The sequence below is a fragment of the Merops nubicus genome, unplaced genomic scaffold (genome assembly GCF_000691845.1).
Source record: "Merops nubicus isolate BGI_N331 unplaced genomic scaffold, ASM69184v1 scaffold1342, whole genome shotgun sequence".
In the NCBI taxonomy this organism is placed as follows: domain Eukaryota; kingdom Metazoa; phylum Chordata; class Aves; order Coraciiformes; family Meropidae; genus Merops; species Merops nubicus.
The window spans coordinates 2877-24785 of NW_008592633.1; the positions used below are offsets into that span (position 1 = coordinate 2877).

Genomic DNA, 21909 nt, shown 5'->3' on the forward strand with positions numbered 1-21909 from the left:
CCTAGGGAAGAAGGGATAAAGGTGGTATTTCAAGGAAACCCCAAACAAATTCTGTGAACAACAAACCTTGCTGAGAATTCACTCATGAGTTCTGCACTGCTGTCAGGTATAACGCTACAGGTTTGATGTGAACCAAGAGAAAGAAAAAGAGGAAAGAGAGCAAAGGGAGAGAGAGGTAAAATTTTGGCAGTTGCTTAAAGAAAGCTTTCCACCAGCTCAGTGGGACTTCTCTTACTCCTGCCCCCACCCCAGCCCTATCTTCCAACTAAGAACTACTTTTCCTAGGATTGTTTCAAGATTAATCTAATTCCTACTGCTGTCTTTCAGAAAAAAAAAAAAAGAAAAAAAAAATGTGTATCATTTTCATCACACGCCCCTTAAATCTAGAACAAACCATTTTTCAAGAGATCAGTGGGCAAACAGGTTCTCTAAGCTGAAAACCTGCAAGTTAGGTAGCCGATGCGTCTGTGCTGACAAGTCCCTGGTTCAGTGAAGTGTGAGTTGTTTACAGAGGCATTCTGTTTCTGCACAAAGTAGTGTGGTTTTTGGAGATACTGAAGTTCAAGGGTGCAGACTTGCCACCATCCCTGTCTCAGGCTGCTCGCTCACATCCCTGGATCGCAATTCACACCCTACAAGCTGCATTGCCAGACCTGTCCTCAGCATCATGCTGTAAGCCAGAAGATTGAAAGCAGTAACCAAGCTCAGGAACTGTTCATAGTGACTTCACCTTAGAAGCCATAAACTCCTGGAATGATCTCAGAAGCACATTGTGTCCAGACTGAATGTCTGCATCTGTACTGCACTGCAAGAGGAGGGAAGAACTGTCAGGTTATGCTCATCCTCTCTGCTTCCAGTGAGATTCTAAACACTCATTACAAGGTTTGAATGAAGACTATCTGAATTTAGCCTATATTTAACTCATGATAATGACAGCTGCTGCTGTAACTGCACACTCTGCCTATGGAATGCCTTCCTTTCTATCTTTAGATGCTTGCAGTGTCTGTGTGTACAGAGCAAGCTAGAAGAACGGGGTTTGCTCTGCTGTTTATTATAGAAACAGTCTCAAGTTGCTCATACGATCACTCACATATGTAAGAAAACAATACTACTTTTATGGTTTTATGTCACCCTGGGATACATATTTCATTTCTGTAGTGTCTGGAAGGCTTTGCCAGGTGAAAATTACACTTAAGTATTATCAACATTTTAATTAGATTTTGAGTCTGTACATGGTTTTCTCAGATGAGCTGGGAGAAGTGATTCATCACTGAACCCAGATACTGAACGCTTGTGACAAGATTCACGTGTGCACAGCGAACCTTGTGATCTTGTACATATCCATCTTCTGGGGAATCACACTTGTATGCATGTGAGAACAGAGCAGTAGCCAGATTCTTCCCTATATTCTTGAAGATGGGACACAGAAGAATAATCAGCAGCTGAGCACATAAGATCATCGTGGGGGATGCTTTGGTTTACCTCTCTGACCTCGTTGATGTTTATTTACTTGTACCAAACATGGTTACTCCAGCAGGAGAGATGGCTTAGACTAGCCAATGTGTGGTGTTTAGGATACCTCCTTGTATCCCAGGCAGCATCATTGCCAGTGCCTCCCTTGCCTAAAATGGTACACAAAAAGTTCCTGGTTTTGCAAAGCTTTATTTTGCAATTAAATACTTCCAGACCTACCTAGTCACAAATTAATAGTTGTTTTTCTGGGTATCTACACACTGAAACAATGGCAACATTTTGGATAGAAGATGAGCAGTGGCATGTGTCCAGCTCTTCTGCTGAAATATTCTGTCAATACTGTGGAGGTAGTGTGTCTTTGATAAAAGCAGATCTCTTTCCCCCTTTATGGAGTTCAAATTGTTCTTAAAATTTCCACAGAGAGCATGGGCTGGTCACTGCAATGGCTAAATGTAGCATTCTTAGGCTCTAATTTGTGCTTCTAATTAATGTAGGTTTGGTGGGGTCATGTCCACACAGGTGATGTCAGAGGCAACAAAAGTGCATTAGCACAACTCCTCTAGGAGGAATCTTTCATCTTTCCATCTGTGCCAGAACATGCCAGGGGCAAGCTGTCCCTTCCATGTTGTGGGATCAACCTCACAGTTACACTTCTGAGTTGAACAAGAGACCTGTTAAGAAAATGCGTTGGGTGAAAAGACTGCTGTAATGACAGAGAAACCTTCTTCTCCTTCTCACCTGACAGTTTATGCATCCTCTTACCTAGTTTCAGAAATTATCCTAACCACAATATGAGATCAAGTTGCATTCAAATCCCAACCACCTGAACAGATGATGGCAAGGTTGCAAGGATCTCAGGAAGTCTTTGCTGCCCTGACACGAGTCATGTAACATCATGGCAAAATGGTCTTTTGGTTTTCAACTCCATTTTTTCCCTTTTTAACTGCTGCTAAATTTTGCAGTGTTATGTTCAGACAACCATCCACAGTAATCCCAGGTCCTTCTTAGAGTAGTGAAAATTGATTCTATCCCTGTATAAATATATTAGGATTTCTTTCCTCAAACTTAAGAAATATGCATTATTTTCTATCGCCAGCACTCGTCTCCATTATTATCTTATCATCCTTCTGCAGCTTCCATTTTAGCTATTTGGAAAGATCTAAAGACATAATTTGCAGACACTGTCACCTGTATATTCATCTTCTTCCCTGAACCGTTCCAGGCCACCTCTGTTAAAACAATAAGATCCCCGCAAGGACACCCGTAAAATCACACTGATAATACTGCTGTCCATTCCTAATCTCCATTTATCCTTTTAACATGTACTGAGGTGTGAGACTGTCTCTTTTACCCAATCACAGCTTCATTCCTTATAGCCTTAGATGAGAAAATGTGTCAAAATCTTTCTGGAAATTTAGTATGTTATATCACTAGATCATTGATACGCTCTCAGCAACCCTTCTACTGGCTTCAAAATATTTGTGAGGAACACCACCCAACATCTTAGTATGCTTTTTAGTGTCTTTTTAGCCTATGTTTGTTGCTTTTAGTTTTTTCATAGCTATTCTCCTAATTTTTATGTCCTCTCTTTAAAGGTTGTAGCAGGTGGCTTCACGCTGACAAACATGCTAAATGAGTTCATTATGGAGACACTTACGAAGAAAGAAAAAATAGTTACACATTGAACTAAATTTTTTTCACTGCTCAGGATTAAATCAAGGACTGTTACTCTACTTGTGGATTCATCTGATTAGGTCCAATATTTATGGAGCCTAACAATGTAAACATAGAATGATAATAAATTAAATAATTACTAAAATTATAATGATTGTTATATTCTGCATTAGCTAGCAATATAAAGTACATATGTATAATATATTGATGATCATATATATGTGAAATATTAAAATAACTGTATGAATTGAAACCATTGATATTAAGAGTAGTTACTAAGATGGATGTAAATTGCAGACTATATCAGGAATATTTCACATGCCCGATTCTTAGCAATATTGAAGGAAACTGTGTATAACCCTGTCCACCAAATGACAAAAGAAAAATGGTAATGGGGAAACCCTACATGGTGTGTCCACCCATAGGCAGGCTTCCCCCACCCACTGCGAGCGGGGCCAGCTCTTATACTGTTGAAAAAAAGAACTCCCAGTTGCATAAGCGACCTTCAAAAATAACTTCAAAAGTGGGACACCTGGTGTTGTCCTCCGCATTGGTTTTCATCCAAGGTCAGCCAAGCTTTGAGAGAAAACCAAAAGGAATGCTACTTCCGCTGTTTTGGTTTTAATCACGCATTTCTCAGGACACCTGAGTGTCTATGGAACAGACACCCAGCTAGTTTCCCAACAGAGAGAAAAATCCTCTGTCTAGTAGGGAGAATCATCCATATGTCAACTTTAATTCAGGGTTCAGGATTCAGACCCCAGCACTTCAGAAAAGCTTTCCTAGCTTAGAAAATATATTTGTCAGATATAGCCTCAAGAAATTCAGAGCTTTCTCTATAACACCTGCATCACCATCTGGAGAAGCATGTTTCTCGCCACTGACCACAGAAGCCCCTGAGAATGTTAAGCATTATCTCAGCTAGACAAGTAATTTCTTCGTGATGCCCAACATCTAAAAAAGACCGCAGGTAACAGCAACAGAATTAAAAGCAAGTTATACAACACAAGCAAAACACTGACAGTGAACTTACTCTGAAAACTTTTTCCACCCTTGCAATACCCTTCCCAAAGATGGTTCCAAGTTGGTCTCCAATCCCAGCCAGCAAGAAGCCAAAGAGTGGAATCCCAAAGATGGCATACAAGATGCAGAAAACCTTGCCTCCAACAGTGCTTGGAGCAATTTTACCGTACCCTGAGGAGAAAAACAATTGTCAGACTCTCAGGACTTATACACGGCTTTTTAGAAAAAATATTGTTTTTAGAAAAACTTCTGTTCCTTCAGGCATACCTTTGTTCCACCTGTAATTCCTATTTAGACTTTCCATAGCATGATGTCATTTCCCAGGTGAGCTACTGCCTATGATTTAGTTCTTCTTGAAGCCTCAGTTACCCATATTTAATATACATTCAGGTCCCGTCTAAAGTTGTTATTTGGTTAATTAATGTGTCTTGACTTGTCATGGCACAAAAAACCCTCTGTGCTGGCTTGGTGCCTGCACGCTGCTGCTTCTCTTGGGCTGTGCCAGTGGCTTCCTGGTGGGAGTGTGACTCACCTGACAAGGCTCACTTTCAGTGGTTAGCTCATTATTTCCTCAGCCACACATCACACTAACTAGCTAGACTGAAGCCTCCAAGCTGTACCCACACTATGTGAATCTCCTCTTGAACTCTTTATTCAGTTCTCCTTTCAATTTGACAATAAAGAGACTAACGTTTGTATTTCATGTGGTTTTTAAATAGATTTTAACAAAGGAGTTTTTGAGCCTTCCCTCTGAAGATCCTACTCCATTTATATTTAAAAATCATTGTTGACACTGTAATAAAGGTGCATATGTGCCTGCCTTCTATCCTCTGTTTGAGTAACCTGGTGCTGTTGAAAAGATGACAGATTCTGACCAAGACATAATTATCCAGCTGCATATCACAAATGAAATCACTTATTTTGGCCCAAGCATTTTTGGACATTTTTGGTTCAACTCCCAGTCTTATAACTCCAGATGAAATATCGGGGAGATCTGATAGTGGCAGAAATACAGCTATCCACGGGTCCCATGCTGTAAACTACATGTAGTCACCATATTTTTTTTCAGGAATTTCTTCCCTTCCCTGCACCGTCCATATGAATTTAACCTTAGGAATCTACACAGAGCACTGTGATTCCAGTAACCATGGTATTTCTGTTAAAATTTTAATGTTAAAGAGAAAAAATGAGAATCGTGGCAGCAATATTTGCACCTTTCTGAGATCAGGTGTTTTTATTGAAATGTTATGGTTTTGTATTCTGGCTACACATATTGAATATTAACCCACAGTCCTTTTTATGGGTGTATCCATGATTCCTGATTTCTCGTAAAAGTCCAAGAAAATCCAGGTTCAAGAGGCTAGTGAACTGAGGTTGACTAGGTAGTCTGCTGAGTGCCTAAGAGGAGCCCTACCAGGGCTCTGGGTAGAGAAACTAAAATAATTTGCATGCCCAGACACAATACATGCACATCATGCAGCTTATAAAAATCCCACACATGGAGAATTCAAAGCAAATATGGGCAAAAATCCAAGCTCTTTTTAATAAGTTATTTAAATAGCACGTCAATGAATATGCCTACATAAACTGTGCCTTCATAGTGGCATTTATTTTAATGAATAATTTAAAAGCTTTTCACTTGGGTCTATTGAGTAAACAAATATTAAGGGACAGTTATCTTATATTTGATTCAAACTGTTTTCTTTCTTGCCACCCACTGGTTCTATGCTACTGCTAAATGTACATGGCAATGTAGCTTAATATATAGAGGAAGACAGGGAAGAATACCCTCTATACAACTGCCCTTTCACTCTGGCAACAAAACAACGGCAGAGCCAAAGGCACAGGCTCCACTGTTTGAGGTGATGACCACAGCAAGACTTGTAACTGCCACAGAATTTGTTGTTGTTGTTGTTGCTATATTACCTGCATAAAGAACTTGCAGAATTCAGATTCTTACATGTTAATGAGTGGTTATGCAGTTATCAGATTATTTGTCTATACAGTGATGTCTATACAGTTTTGCATTACAGTTGTAACGTGGAGAAGCTCTTTAACCAATATTTAAACCAGAAGAATACTCAAAGGCAATGCAAAGAAAAGGCAACAATTTGCCAGGAATTTCCAAAGAATCATGTCTCTTGACCTCTAACAATGGGAACACTGAAATCAAGCTTAAAATTATAAAAACACTATATAGTTATCAGCAATGAGGGTGTGAGAAGAATTACTTATAACAAAATTCAGAGCATAAGCCAAAACTAATTTATGTACTTAGGAAGAAAGTTACCCTTATGGGTATATTCATCTATAAAACTAAAATCCAAATTCCCAACAACTATAGATAGTTATATCATTGGGTACCGCTTTTTGAACATTTTAGTGAAAATTAAGACCATCTGCATCTACATCAAGAACAGGGTTATAAAGGTTTAACTACACTTGTTTTCAGTTCAGCATTGCTATTCTACCCTAACAATGTAAACAGCTTCTGATATTTAGGTGGAGGCTCCGTGCTTTTGACACACACCAGAGGCATGCCTTCTGAGAATGGAGAAATACAGTTCAGCCACTTCATTTCTTTGGGATCTACCTTCCTTACATTTATTTCAATATCTAGGTCTCAGCGTGACTATGTATTTTAAAAGATAAACAATAAACATACCTATTGTTGTGATGACTGTTCCAGCAAAGAAAAAGGCACTTCCAAGGTCCCAATGACTGTTGTTGTTAGAGGAATTTCCTATGGGACTGACTCCTGCATTATCAGCATCAACAGCATGCTGCAAAGACAGAGACAACAAATCAGCCTAATGCATGCCTTACCATACTCTATGCAAGTTAATATAGGCTCCAAAGGCAAATTTCTAGGACCATGGGAACACGGTCCTAGAAATCAGCTTTAAACTTTTTAAACAGCTGCTCAAAATATATTAGCATCCTCCATACACAAGAGCTGAATATATGACTGAACTAAATAGCTATTGAGGTGGAAGAAAAATACACTGCATAGACAAACGACAAAAGATACAAAGCAATTGAGAAGTAAAGGACTAGCACCACTAAGAGATCATTCTTGCAGCAATAACTGCCAAAAGAAAAATTCCCCAATGGGAACAGGTGCTGTTAGAAGCAGCAAGAAGGGTGGGAAACACAAATAACATTCATAAAATCAAATTAAACTAGTCAGCCATGGATTTTAATTCCCAGATAATTAATAATTGAATAAGGTATTTATATTTTATGCTAACTAAAGAAAAAATGGGAGATATATATGCCATTTGAAATTAACAAATAGGATAGAGGTGAAAACATCATGAAACAACTTTCAGGTAGCTACACCGGACACAATCGCATGTCCACAAATATAGCACTGTACAGAGACTCCCAGCTAGCGCTTGAATAAACTAAATCTAGAACAGAAGCTGAGGTAGCTATGCTGCTTCCAGGGCACTGTCCTGTGTCTCACACAGCACTGAATCAAAACAGGCAGACATATCAGCCTGCTGAATGTTTGCTGGGGTATTTCTAAAAATGCACTGTATGATATCATGGGGACATACACATTTGCCTTTCATTGAAGCTTCCAAAGAAAGTCCAAAGAAAGATAGATCTAAATACATCAGCACAGAAATAAATCTCTCATCAGAATCTGGCACATTGAGCTGAATTGCTCCAAATTCACTTCTGAGATGTCCTTTGGTACATATTCTCTAGGTTGCTTGTGGATCTCACCCAATCTATTGCCTATCATAGTGAAATTCAGATTTTACTCTGGAACAGCAACTAAAATGACTGCCTTACAAAGTAAACATTACCTTCCCAAACTTTCCCAACTGAGTTTATTTCCCATAAAACCAATGCAAAAGAACAAAGCTTCTCTCTCTCTGCATCTTACCATTTCCAGGTCCTTGCCTTTCTCCCATTCTGTTCCAAACTCACTTCACGTTGCTGTCATCATGCTACTCACACTACTGCCAGATCTTCCTCTTCTCTCTCACTCTGATATTTGCTCCTCCTCCTAAATATTCCCAGCAGCCTTTAGTCTTCGTTATTTCACTGAACTTAGTACCAGGCTCAACAGGACAGGCAAAGTGCTGCATCTTAGTTATTCTGTCTGACTTTATTCAACATAGGAATTCCCACCTATCAATACAAGGCTGACTTTTTTTTATTCCATTTCTTTAACCACTTCTCTCTTCCCTCTGACATATGATCTATGAATTGTCACTGTGATTTTTTTTTTATTTCACCTTTTTCTACACTGCCTATGTGCAAAGCAAGGTTAACCATTCTACTTTATCATTGCCCCATTTCTCATCTGTTCCTGTCAATGATTTATCTCCTGATCATCTCTATAACCTCATATTCTCTGCTTTTAGCACTGACTTTTGAATACATCCATTTAACACTTCCTCTATCCCTAGCTTTCACAATACTCTTTTCTCTTTCTCCTATTCCTTCTGACAGCTCATTTATCACACTTTTTTCTTTTCTTCATCTTCCGTTTTGCACTTTTCCTCACTCATTTTTTTACCTATCTTTCTAACTTACTTCATTGCCATAAATGTTCCTCTACCACATTTTTTCATTCGGGCTAGTTTCTGCTCCCCAGTTTTTAGTTATTCATCACATAGTCCCACAGAAACGGAAAAGAGTGGAGAAGAGGCGCATGGGCAAAAACAGAAGCCAGGTATATCTAAAGAGATCAGTAAGGGACAACCTTTTTTTTAATAGTAGAGCTGCTACATGCCAAGCTAAACTGATTGTGAAGTTACAGCATGAGCAAGCTCCAGGCTGGACTGGCTGTATTTCCTGTGGGCAGAGAGCCAGGGTTCCTCAGCAACTGTCCATAACTCAAGAAACAGAGATACAGAGAAAGGCAATCTTTAGGATGAAACCCTTTGAAAGGGCTTCTGTACCACTTGCTGACATACTGCAGGTGGTGTGAAAGCAGAGATCATTTGTTTGTTTACCCAGAAGAGCATAAATCAGGATAAGAGACAGGTTGCCTGTTTAAATAGGGCATGACACACTGTCAGCTACCCCAGCATGTTACGTAGTGCCAAGGAATGCTGCTTGCCTTCCTCTTGACTATGTGAATGTCAGCCAGCTAATTACAACACTTTAATCACATCTGAGTTTATACAGTTTGGCCAATCTGTTAGAGCCAAGCACTGACCTGTGAAGTGAAGGAGTGTCCTGCTGCCTTAGGTAGCTTAGAGCTTCTCAGGCTCCCTTCTTGCCCAGAACAAACTCTTTTTCTTTAACGCTTGACTGACATCATGCATTTATAAATACTCATCTATCCCAACGCTGTCTCTTAATACATAGTATTTTGCATGCACCAATGGAAGACAGAAAAGGAGATGTAAGAGGAGAGCAGCCCTGCAGTTAGCAGCTCTTAAATACACAATTTCAGGTAACTTGAATAAGTAAAGGGTGTCTTACTACCATCATCACAAGTCCACCTACACAGAAGTAACCTTCTAGGTGAAGACTGGCACAAAATCAAACAAGTACACTATCACTGGCAAGACTCTCCCAGTTCACACAGACCATGAAATTTTACAACTGTTTCCCATCTGTGAAACTTCAGGTAGGCTTTGCAGCATGACCTGAAGAGCTGCATCCTCAGGATATCTCGGAGAAGTAAAAGAACTAATTACCAGAGCTCTAACTGCTCCATTGGCAAGCCTTACACAACTAAGACATTTTAAACTTGCAGTTTCAGGTATCTTTATGGTTTAAGGATCATCAAAAGTAACAGATCTTCAAACTAGCTGTTTCACACTCTTTTCCTGATCCCTTTTTCCTTCTCAAGAGGATATACATGCACAGTGCATGTATTTTCAATATTTTTATGAATTTAGAAAAAAAAAATTCTTCTTTAATAAATAATTATTAAACTATAGTAATTTACCTTTTGAAATGCCACCCATGCAGGGAATGCAATAACTATGAATACCTCAAAAGGCTGAAATTGTCTTTCTTGCTGTTCAAATAAAGGATGTGTCCTAAAGCTGATAGGCAGAAAGGAGTGAGGGACATGACAGAACTACCAAAGTAAAGACAAGTACTCAATTTTTTTATTTTTTTTTAATATATATTTCTGACAATAATTTTCAGTTTGGCTTCCCATCATTGTATAGGTATTTTGCTCTCAGCTCTTTTTGTATCAGCACAGTACAGTCCCTCAGTAATCAGAAGGTATGGTCTGGTGAATCTGCATGGGACTGAAGGCACATGAAGGTCCAGCAAAGGGCAGCGAAGCCCTTGAGCAGCAGCTGAGGGAACTGGGGTTGTTTAGCCTGGAGGAAAGAAGTCTCAGGGGAGACATTACTCTCTACAGCTACATGAATGGAGTTTGTGGTGAGAAGGGGGTCAGTGTTCTCCCAAGTAACAAGTGACAGAACAAGAGGAAATGACCTCAAGTTGCTCCAGGGCAGGTTTAGATTAGACATTAGATAAAATCTCTTCACCAAAAGGGTTGTCAAGCATTGAAAGAGGCTGCCCAGGGAAGTGGTGGCAACAACATCCCTGGAGATATTTAAAAGATGCATAGATGTTGTGCTGAGGGAAATGGTTTAGTGGTGATTTGGCCATGCTGGGTTAACAGTTGGACTTTATGATCTTAAACTTCTCTTCCAACTAAAACGTTTCTATTATTCTATGATTTCTTGGTGTGTGAGTGCATGCCAGCCTTCACTAATGTATTAGGTACCTTGATCACTAATTAAGACAGCGATATCAAGACAAAGTCTGGTGTTATGCCTATAGGCAACAAGACAGCTGGGAATTAGTGAAGCTGATGAGGCAGGAACCAAACAGATTATTTCTGATTTTCTCTTGGAAGAAGGCTTTTATCCAGTTCACTTGTTTATGTTTCTTTAAATTCTCCAGTAAGATCCCAAGCATGAAGAAGACAAATCTTTTCCAAGGACAAGTGTAATACCCTTCTTGAGTGCTGAGCTAGTCATAGGATGTACACTATGTGCAACCAAGGTTAGGAATTTTACAAGAAACAAAAATTCATGTAATCTTTTTTCTACTTCCATTAATTCCTCTCCACAGATCATGCTAAACCAATAATGATTATCTCCCTCTATAGCTATTTTTGAAGCAGATTCCTATCAAGCACACAGAAAGTTGTTTCAATTGCCTTCAATGCTCTGATGTTTCTCTGTTATGATTGTTAGGACGCTTCTCATGATCAAGCAGCTTTTAAAGACTAATTCCTTAATAATTCCTTTCCTCTGTACTTCTTATGTCTCTGCTTATTCTCACTACCCCTCATAAGGGGATTAAGAGATCCTTATAATAAATTCCCATTTATTCATTCTTCCACAACAGCATTTTTGAAGGACCAAGGCTAGCAATTATTTTTCAGGTATAATCAAAAGTAGTAAGCTTTGAAAACCCATCCCTTAAATCTTTCTGCCAATCCCATAAAGGTCTTTCAGTGACAATCAGCCAGACAGTGATCTACCTACACTTACAGTGATTCAGTTGTCATGCATGCACTGTGTCTGAGGACAGACCTACAGCATTCAACAAGGGACATGCACAGTCCAAAGGGCTTAGTTCCCTGTGAACTTCTTAGCTTAGATCTGGAAGCAACATAGCTACAGACCAGCTGTAGCATCCTAGGCTCAGTCTGTCTCCCACACAACTGGAGTATCTCTGGACTGGAGTTACAAACTGGGGTGCCTGCATCACCTTAGACAGGATCTAGATGATATGAATTCTCTTTTAATATCATTTTAGGGGGAATAAGTTAAATAAAGATCAAGGGCAGATGGGAAGTTGGAACATATAGAAGTCAACCTCGAGAGGCACAGACAGAATGTTCAATAGTCAGATATTTACCATTGTTTTTCTTCACAGTTCAAATATTCTTTTCTTTTCTTTAGAAACAGGCAAGTTATCCCCATAGTTAGCTCAAAATACTTCTTTTTTCTGCTCCATCTAGAGCTTTCTTCTAGCACATGAAAGCCACACCCTGAAAAGACAAGCTGACTTATGACACTAGTGAAACGGTCAAGCAGCTGAAAACAGAAACATCCTTACAGGATGTTCCCTTTCTTGCTTACCTTCAGGGCAAAAGCAGTTCAGAACACTAATCAGAAGTTCCAAAATCTGAACCTTTATAAAATAATTAGCCAGTACAGTCTGACTAGCTTGTTTCCAGCTCTGCTTCCTTTTCAGCATACAGTCTAACTAATGAGTTGCTGTAGTCATTAGTGGACGCTAATAATATGACTTAGCTCCCAGGTGGGTGATTTTTTTCAATACACTATAATCACTCACACTCCTAAATTGAACCCTGAAGGAAAAGGAGGAAGAAAGCAGCCCACCAATAACCTAAGGACCTTTTTACAGTCACAAGCCACTCTATCTTACTTCATTGTGCAGGGGTCATTATGAAACAAGGCTTATTACAAAAGTTTTTACTCATACATGGTGCCCAGGCTACACAGAAACAGAATATGAATACCCTTATCAGGTCTAAAGGAAATACTTCACCAAAACACATTGATTTTCTTCCTGCCTGCCTTTTCTAAGAGGCATAACCTCTCCATTATACACTCTAAGCGTACGTATGTTATCACAGACGCAAGATGATTTCTTTTTTACCCTAGCTACTAATATGCTTATACTATGACATATAAGAACAATAACGAAAAAAGTTTTATAACGTGTTAGTAGAAGTAACTACCAGTGTTATTTTTCTTTTTGACTGTATGCCCAGTACCATGAGTCCTGCTGTCTTCTGCTATTTGTTCAAATGGGTACAATAGAGCTACACGCACCTGAAGCACATTAAGTTTCATTTTCTTATAGCCTATCTGAGATTTCACTTCTCTCTAACTCTGAAAACTCCAAAGTGTCAAGATAGAGCACATGACTTTGTATTTTCTTATTCTGATAGTCACCATTGTACCAAGTTGGAAATCACATAAGATATTAAATAATGAACTGGCTTCACTCCAACAAATGTCTTTAGAAGCAGAAACAGACCTAAAAAATGTACAGTTCTTAAATGTCACTTAAGGTGGCTTTAGACAATATAGACCAGACTGTGAAATACTCGCTATTGTTAGTAACAAATTATCTGTCGTTGTGTTACTATTAGATAGACTGGAACCAAAACCCAAGAGCTAAATGGAAATGTAAAATACTTCCAATCTTCCTAGGGATTTGCACTGCTTTCATCACTATATTACTTCTGAAGTCTATGAGTGAATGTCACACTCGGGACTCAGCAGTTCACATTTGTGCTACCAGTGCTAATATTTGCAGTGGGTTATTGGAAAACAAGTTGGAAAGGATGTCTCCTCCATACTAAATTCTAACAGCTTCCTCTTACAGTGCTGTACATCTTCCTTATAGGTTTTCCAAAGGAGAATCCTTTGAATGATTGAAACTTAGGCACAGGGATATATTTTTTCCAATGTTAGCCTTGTAAAAACCATGACAGTCTTCTCCTCTTCTCCCCAAAAGATTATTCCAGAGCCACTCCCGTAGTAGAAGGATTTCTTTTTGTATTTTTTCCATATTCTCCAAAGCTGAGAGGTGAATCAACAGAGTCATTCTGGAAAGTATGATCTGTTTTCACCTAAAGACTTTCAGGTAGTCAAATAACATTCATTATAAATGGCTCCGTCAGTGGTAGCTAGGTGCTGACTGCACACAGCACAGCAGCCAGGACCCATGGAGGCTGCCACATCAGTCAGACAGCACAGCTGTAAAGGCAGATGCAGCATTTGGTGCAATGCTGAAGCACATTGTGCCAGCCAGGGGGATGTCATCTTTGAGATCATCGACTTAAAGGCATGAAAGCACAACATTAACCTCCTGACATTATCTTCAAACAGTGGTTCAGTGTTATTCTGTGCAAGTCAGTTACAATCAGTTTTCTGTATCAACACACCCAACTACATACATCCCTGGAGCCAGTTTCATCCCCAGACATAGAGAAGAATCCAAAGGAACTTGTTCTTTATTGACAAATCTGCTTCAGTATTTCACATCACTTGGCCTTAAGACATTCACATGCTAAGCTGCTAAGTCCATTTAATTTACGTTTGCAAAATGATTTCCAGTTACCCAGTGTAATGCCTGAGGACACACTGAAATCTCAGGAGGTGATAAGGTTTGTTCAGAATATCTGCCTTCTACTGACACAGTATGCCTGTTTTTTATTTTAGTGTCATGACTTTTGAACTAAAAGAAGAAAAAATGTTGTGTAAAATGAATAATTAAAACGGATACATAGCTTAGGCTTAGACAATAGGGGCTATTTAGAAATCTTTGTGCTGCAGTCAGTATGCAGGAGCCTACCATTCTGTTGAGGTGCTTTGCTTGTTGTAGCTATTACAAAAAATGCTTTCTTTTTTAGCAGAAAGCAGAACCCATATCTTTTAATAGCAACATACCCATCAAGAGAATACAAAGTTCTTGCATTTAGTTTTGTTTGGTTGGGTTTTTTTAAATCCTTTAATCAGACAGCACACATTATACCTAGGGAGTTCAAGGAAATAAGGATCCCTGCAACACTGCCATGAGAATCAGAGAACAGTAGGGGTTGGAAGGGACCTCTGGAGATCATCTATTCCAACTCCCCTGCTAAAGCAGGTTCACCTAGAGCAGGTTGCACAGGAACACATCCGGGTGGGTTTTGAATCTGTCCAGAGATGGAGACTCCACAACCTCTCTGAGAAACCTGTCCCAGTGCTCTCACCCTCAAAGGAAAGTTTTTCCTGAGGTTCAGATGGAATCTCCTGTGTTCCAGTCTGAGCTCATTGTTCCTTGTCCTGCTGCTGGGCACTGCTGAGAAGAGCCTGGCCACATCCTTTTGACACCTGCCCTTTAGATATTGATAAGCATTGATAAGATACCCTCTCAATCTTCGCTTTTTCAGACATAGTAGACCCAGGTCTCTCAGCTTTTCCTTGGAGGACAGGTGTCCAGTTCCCTTCTTCTTCATAGCTCTCCACTGACCTCTCTCCAGTAGTTCCTTGTCTTTCTTGAACTGGGGATCCCAGAACTGGACTCAGTACTCCAGATGTGGACTCACGAGGGCAGAGCAGAGGGAGAGAAGAATCTCTCAACCTGCTGGCCACACTCTTCTTCACAACAGGGTACCATTTGCCTTCTTAACCATAAGGACACATTGCTGGCTTGTGTTAACATATCTGAATCAATATTCCTGAACAGAATTCAACCTGCCAAACAAAAATGTTCACCTGTCTTTTGCAGACAGATGAAAGATGTGATCCAAACCAGCCCTGATCCAAAAAAATGTAATGTCACATCAGCACAATATTGCTTCCTTCTGAAGCTGGTTTGGCCTTAGCTACAGTACCAGGCTGCCCAAATGTACAGGTACACAGCTTGTGACTCAGAACTGACCTGTCTGCTGTGAACATAGAAGCACAAGCAAGGGCAGCCCACATCTATCTGTAAAGAAACAGAAAGAATTTGTTTTGTTTAGGAAAGGTAGAACAGCTTTGCTGTCTACACATGTGGGCAAGAGAGATGAATCAACTGTGCAATGGAACATTGCCTATAGAAGACCAGCTACAGGAAAACTGGAGAAGCTTAGGCTGAAAAGTAGAAGAATGCTTTTTCCATCACAGGAACAAGATGCTGAAACAGCTTCTTAAAAGGAATACTAAGATTACAAATATGTTTCACTTATAGAAAAGGTTTTATGACACAGTTGGGTGGATGGACACAAGAATCCAGGAGATAGCACAGTGTTTTTTCAAACAGCCTGAAATCACAACAGAGCTCTGGTGTGACACCCCAGGGGGAAACGCACTGTGCTCTAGGAAAGCTCAGACACAAATTCAGGTCTGAAATATGAGGATGAAGTTCAACTTTGGAATATATTCCTTAGGTATCTCTCATTTCTTATCTAATCCCTACTTTCTCCAGGCTAACTGATAGGTTTCTACATGGGATCTTAGAAGATACTCTACTGAAATCTTGTGACTTTCCATAATACTTTCCTTGTTTAGAGTTTTAATCAATGAAAGCTAGCTCTACTCTTGATAAAAGTATTTTTGCATGTTAATCTATTTTCTACTTACCTCTACATATTTGATATTTACTTCCTTCAAAATGTATTCCAAGGCTTTGTATACTAGGTGAGACTAAAAATTCTGTACTACTTAAATGACAATTATCTTCTGGTCTTAATTGTATACTTCATCATCATTCATTTACCTAAAATTCACAATAGTAAAACTGCCAATTAATATACCAGGAAGTTCAGAATTCTTGGCTGAATATTTATTTCAAAATTCCCACCCATAGTTTTCTGTTTGCTGTCCTCATTGCTGTGTTTAATTTTGGAAAAAGAATTAAGAATTTTATAACATTTACAGAGACGATGGGCAAGTATATTGCAAATCTGTCAGCTCTCACGGAAATTTATTCCAGATAGCAAGATCTGATTCGCTTTGAACACATTTTCCTTACTCTGGTGAATACATTTAACCTCTAATTACAATGTTTTGGAGACAGGGTTTGTTTCCCCAACTTAAAAATTACTGGAAAAGAGCCTGCTCTTGACACTGCCCGCTGGGAGGTCTATGTGAACAATTTTGTTCCCCACTGACTCAGCTGATTAACAAACCACCAAGCTGTCTATCCTAACTTCCAAGAACTCCTGCCTTCTTCACATGGCCTACCTGAATCAACGTCTCCAGCTCCAGCTGGGTTACACAAACGTGCTCTCGCAGAAAATCAGCCTTCTCTAGTGCAATCGTGTTCTTCTGCCTGCTTTCAAAGGGCTGCTCCAGGGCACGGAAGACCAATCCTCCTGTCACCAGGTAAACTACTACTACAACAAAGATGGCCACCACTGTTTTCCACTTCATAACCGTCTGCAGGCCTTGAGAAGGGGTTTCCATGGTAGCAACAACAGTGGCTCGGGAGGAAATGGAGAGTCGTGGAGCTGGATAATGCTCGTTAGTTTTAGGCTCGGGTTCACAAGCTGGCACTGGTGATGGAACAGCCACTGAAACACAAAGTAAAAAAAAAATATTATTCAAAATCAAATCCCTAAGAATATGATGTTGATCTTCAGATACATTTTTCCTAAATAGTATTTTCAATACTCTCATGTAAACCATTTTATTCACATAGATGCAATTCTTCTCATCTGGAAGGCTTCATGTATAGTTTGTCCATTCATGCACAAGCCACCTCAAGGGTTTGCTTCACCCATTACCTCTAGAACTAGATAGGTCAGTTGCATGCAGAAAACCATTTATCCAATAAGAACATGAAAATTTTGACGAGTTAGAATATAAATTACATGAGGTGGTATTTGGTGAAGGACTCTGGTAGTGATTTATGTCCTTAAAACATTAGCTTACTTGCTAACCAATAAACTACATAAATCTATAGTTTCTTTCCACTTACAGTTAACATCACATTTAGTATAGCTTTTCATATGTGACTTGGAGGCTCCAGATAATAGGTTGGAAATTATCCAGGATCAGAGGAAAAGCCTCTGTGGTTCATCCCCTTTGTGTGTATTGCAGTTTTGCAACACCCCGTGGCACAGCTGCTCTGTTTGTCCATCAAAGGGTCATTATTGTTCCCAACACTTACCAGACAGGCTAGAGTGACATCAAAATTTAAGATACTTTATCTCACCTCCATATACATTCCACTTAAATTCTAAGAACTTGAAGTGATAATAGGGAGAAAAGTGACAGTATTAGAAGTCAGTCACACTTCTTTCTTATGTAAAAGAGATCAGTTATTCCATTGTCTAAATCTCCAAAAAGGAAAGGATTAATCTAATAGATACAGTAAGTTTCATCCAGAAATATCAGAAAAATACTCATAAAAAAATGGAAAATAGAGAGGTTGTGTGATTAGAACCTCCATTCTTTTACAGGTAAATATCTTAAGCTTGAGTCACAACATCTCCTTACTTAACTACAGAAATTTTAGTATTCCCAGAAGTGGCTTAGCTGATGTAAACCACTGTAACAAAACTTCCACGATTCCATGGAATTCAATGTATTTACACTACTTAGTACGAATACCTACTGTGTCTAATGTGAATCAACACAAAATCTGCAAATCCGAGGGCTGATTTTGCACGACTGAGATCACTCAGCAAAATAGTCTCAGGATCTGAGGCTCACATGGTAAGAAGAGAGCAGAATTCCTAAGACAGAAATAGCATGCTACAATTTTTTGAAACAGCTACCCACCTTACTATGACTGGCATAGACCAGACTAGGCTGGGTGAGGCTTTCAGTGGCAAGAGATGCCTGACAGTGATATCCCACAAACAATAAGTCAAGAGGAAGGAAGTCAAGAGTTGGTAGAGTTAAAACAGCTTTTGTGGGTTTTCTTTTCTTTTCTTTTCTTCTCTGCAAGCAGAAATGTTGTTTCTTATTCAAATTATATTTCTGGCAAAGTGTTAATAACAGCTTTACAGTAAAATCAAGGCCTGTTTGATTGTGTCATCAAAGGAAAATGTGTTGTACTGATTTAAGAACAAGATGGGAAGTTCAGGGTAGGGAACATAAAATGTTCGTATAAATATTGTGCCACTTAAACTGCTTGATAGATTACTATTCTTGGCATACTTATCTCTAAAATGAAAGGTAACTGTTTTCCTAAGAAGAACTGTGTTAAACTCTTCCATTTTCTGCTATTAGTAATAACTACCCTAGGTATTAGTAATAACTACCCTAGGTATATGTAGAAATGTTGATCCTAAAGTATATTATACGATATAAATTAGTATGTAGGAAGACTACTAAAACAGCTAGTTGAGTAATTGGTGTATAACAGAAAGGTTCTTCTTACAAAGCTGATGCAGAAGGAACAACTGCAAGCAGTACCACAGAGGTCTTTCAGAGTAGACTTTAAGCAGCAGTTAGGTATTGAAAAACCAGTGTAGGTACTCCATCTAACAGCTCTCTAACTCTTTTGCAAGAAGAGAGTGAGGCTAATGACTTGAGCCTAACAAGTCAAGTGTTAAGAAGTCATTTGTTAAGAAGGGAAAAGTCCCAATTTCTAACTGGAACTTTGCATCCATGAACCTGTGCTTTTGGAAAAGTGTTACCATTTGCTTTTAAAGCATGGGTTCATCAGCTAGAAAAAGATCATAGAATTGTAAAGGTTGGAAAAGACCTCTAAGATAATCAGGTCCAACCATCACCCAACACTACCATGATCATTAAACCATGTCCCCAAGTGCCATATCTGCATGGTTTTTTGAACACCTCCACGGATGGTGACTCCACCACTTCCCTGAGCAGCCAGTTCCAATGACTCACCACTCTTTCATGAAATAAATTCTTCCAAATATCCGATCTAAACCTCCTCTGGCACAACTTGAGCCCATTTCCCCTCATCTTATCGCTAGACCTGGGAGAAAAGATCAATACCCACCTCACTACAACCTCCTTTCAAGTAGTTGTAGAGAGCAATAAGGTCTCCCCTCTGCCTCCTCTGCTCCAGACTAAACAATCCCAGTTCCCTCAGCCGCTCCTCATAAGACATGTTCCCCAGACTCTTCACCAGCTTTGTTGCCCTTCTCTGGACCCTCTCCAGAACCTCAATGTCCCTCTTACACTGTGGTGCCCAAAACTAAACACAATACTCAAGCTGTAGCCTCACCAGTGCTGAGTACAGGGGCACGATCATCTCCCTAGTTCTGCTGGCCACATTATTTTTTATACAGGCCAGGATGCCATTGGCCTTTTTGGCCACCTGGGCACACTGTTGGCTCATGTTCAGCCCGCTGTCCACCAGCACCTCAAGGTCTTTTTCTGCCAGGCAGCTTTCCAGCCGCTCCTCCCCAAGCCTGTAGCATTGCCTGGGGTTGTTGTGACCGAAGTGCAGGGTATTTCTCCAATAAATGCAGAACAGTTTCTGATTTTTTATCCATGTTATTTCAAAACAAGCTGCTGTCAGAACAGGCTTTTCCCAGAACAATCTCATCCATGTGTGTTTGTTAAATTATATCAAAGACTACTTACTCTGCCTCACTGAAAACAATGATGAATCTTCATCCACACGCATGCACTAAATTAGAAGACAGGCAACCTTGAAAGAAATAAATACCCTCAAAGGAACACACCAGTGTTTCAACAAAGGCCTTAACCCAGCAAGAGGATGCCAGTGGGGAAAGGTGAGTTACTGTTTGAATAATCTTCAAAATAAAGCAACTGAAGATATTGATGTTACAAGTCAAATTAAAATGTTAGGATGTGTACAGTTGTTCACCCTCAAGAGCACTGCACTGCCTGCACTTGATGTACTGATGATCAGTGCAGCCAGGCCTCCCATTGATACATGAGGATTTTAAATACCTGAGATTTCTGCTAATACTGATGAGAATTAAGGAATCGAAATCCTCACTCATTGACCATCAAAAAGATTGGGACAAAGCTTAACCCAAGTTACGCAGCTGGCAGTTGGACTAGATGACCATTGTAGGTTCCTTCCAGTAGGAAATATTCCATTCTAAAGCAAAATGCTGTGATGTGAAACATTGGTGCTATTGAAACGATGCACCGTAAGACATTTCTTCAGATTAAAAATTGTCCTTTATTACTGCAGGTATGCTTTGCTTTAGGAGACTGATGCTTCTAAGAACAGGTTACGCTCATTTCTAAAAGAAATATTTAGATATAATTGGCCCTACTTTACAGCAGCAGGGAGAGCTAGGTGACCTGTTATTACTCTGTAACAGAAGTTCTAATTTACAGCCACCTCAGACAGACAGCTTCAAATAAGAGCCAAAATACTGAAAGTATGTTCAACTGGCTTTTGACTATGAAAACATCAAGTATGACTTTGCCACACTGATCTATATCCTGGCAACTATCTTAACCAATACACCAAGAACATAGGAGATATGAAAGAAACCTATTTTTATAGAAGAGTTTCTCAACTGGTTTAAACTACATAGACTATTTTAAATTTAACATACTCTCCTCTGTGGTATTGCTGCCACAATTTTTCACCTGTGAAAAAAGTAAGCCAGGTTTAATTAAGGGTCTTATTTAGAACTTTATTTTATTTCATATTCCTGTTAAATGAGCACACAGGGAAGTATGTACATTTTAATGAGAATATAATATTCTTGATACATCTGATGCATCATTGCTTTCACAGGATTCAGCACAGAATTAGATAGGGACCATATATACTTTTGTATTAATAAACCCACTAGCTGGATTTAAGTTTAATTACTTATTAAGTTTAATAAATGAGTTGATCAAAAATGAAGCTGGACATTTCATCTCCCATTTTTGTAGGTCCATCCAAGAAAAACAAAGTTCTTTCAGCTCAAGTAAAAAGGTTCTTCAATGTGCATCTGAAGGTAAGTATCAGCATGTTTCCCCAAACTGTTCATAATATGATGGGAGGATTTTTTAAAGAAAGTAAATGATGCTTTCTTCAAATATTTATGCAGGCAAGCACTTAAAATTTCCCATGGAGTCTTCCTTATCTTTGACTTTAAACCAGAAGTTTAGTTTGGATTGCAAAGTAATCTTATTATACAGTCCAGTTTCAATGAGAAAATTCATGAGTAAAGCATCCTCCCTACAGTTTTCACAAGATCCTACATCGGCTTATCAGCACTTTTGCATCCTTCCTGCAGCACTACTTAACAAGCCAGCATTCCCTCCTGAACTACTTTAGAAATATGATATTTTGTCAAGTGTATCAAGTTTCAAAACAGAG

The 21909-nt window shown here is 39.2% G+C and overlaps 1 protein-coding gene across 1 annotated transcript in view; it reads right to left on the minus strand.

The window, feature by feature from the left end:
* The window catches only part of LOC103768059 (potassium channel subfamily K member 10-like), a gene marked incomplete at its 3' end in the record, with an annotated part of 44196 nt that overhangs the window by 2815 nt on the left and 19472 nt on the right, over positions 1-21909 (minus strand). The window contains exons 2-4 of the mRNA XM_008935189.1: positions 16872-17200; positions 6836-6953; positions 4181-4341 (exon numbers count right to left, since the gene is read on the minus strand). Of these exons, the coding sequence (XP_008933437.1) occupies positions 4181-4341; positions 6836-6953; positions 16872-17200 (608 nt within the window). The remainder of the gene's footprint in view (positions 1-4180; positions 4342-6835; positions 6954-16871; positions 17201-21909) is intronic.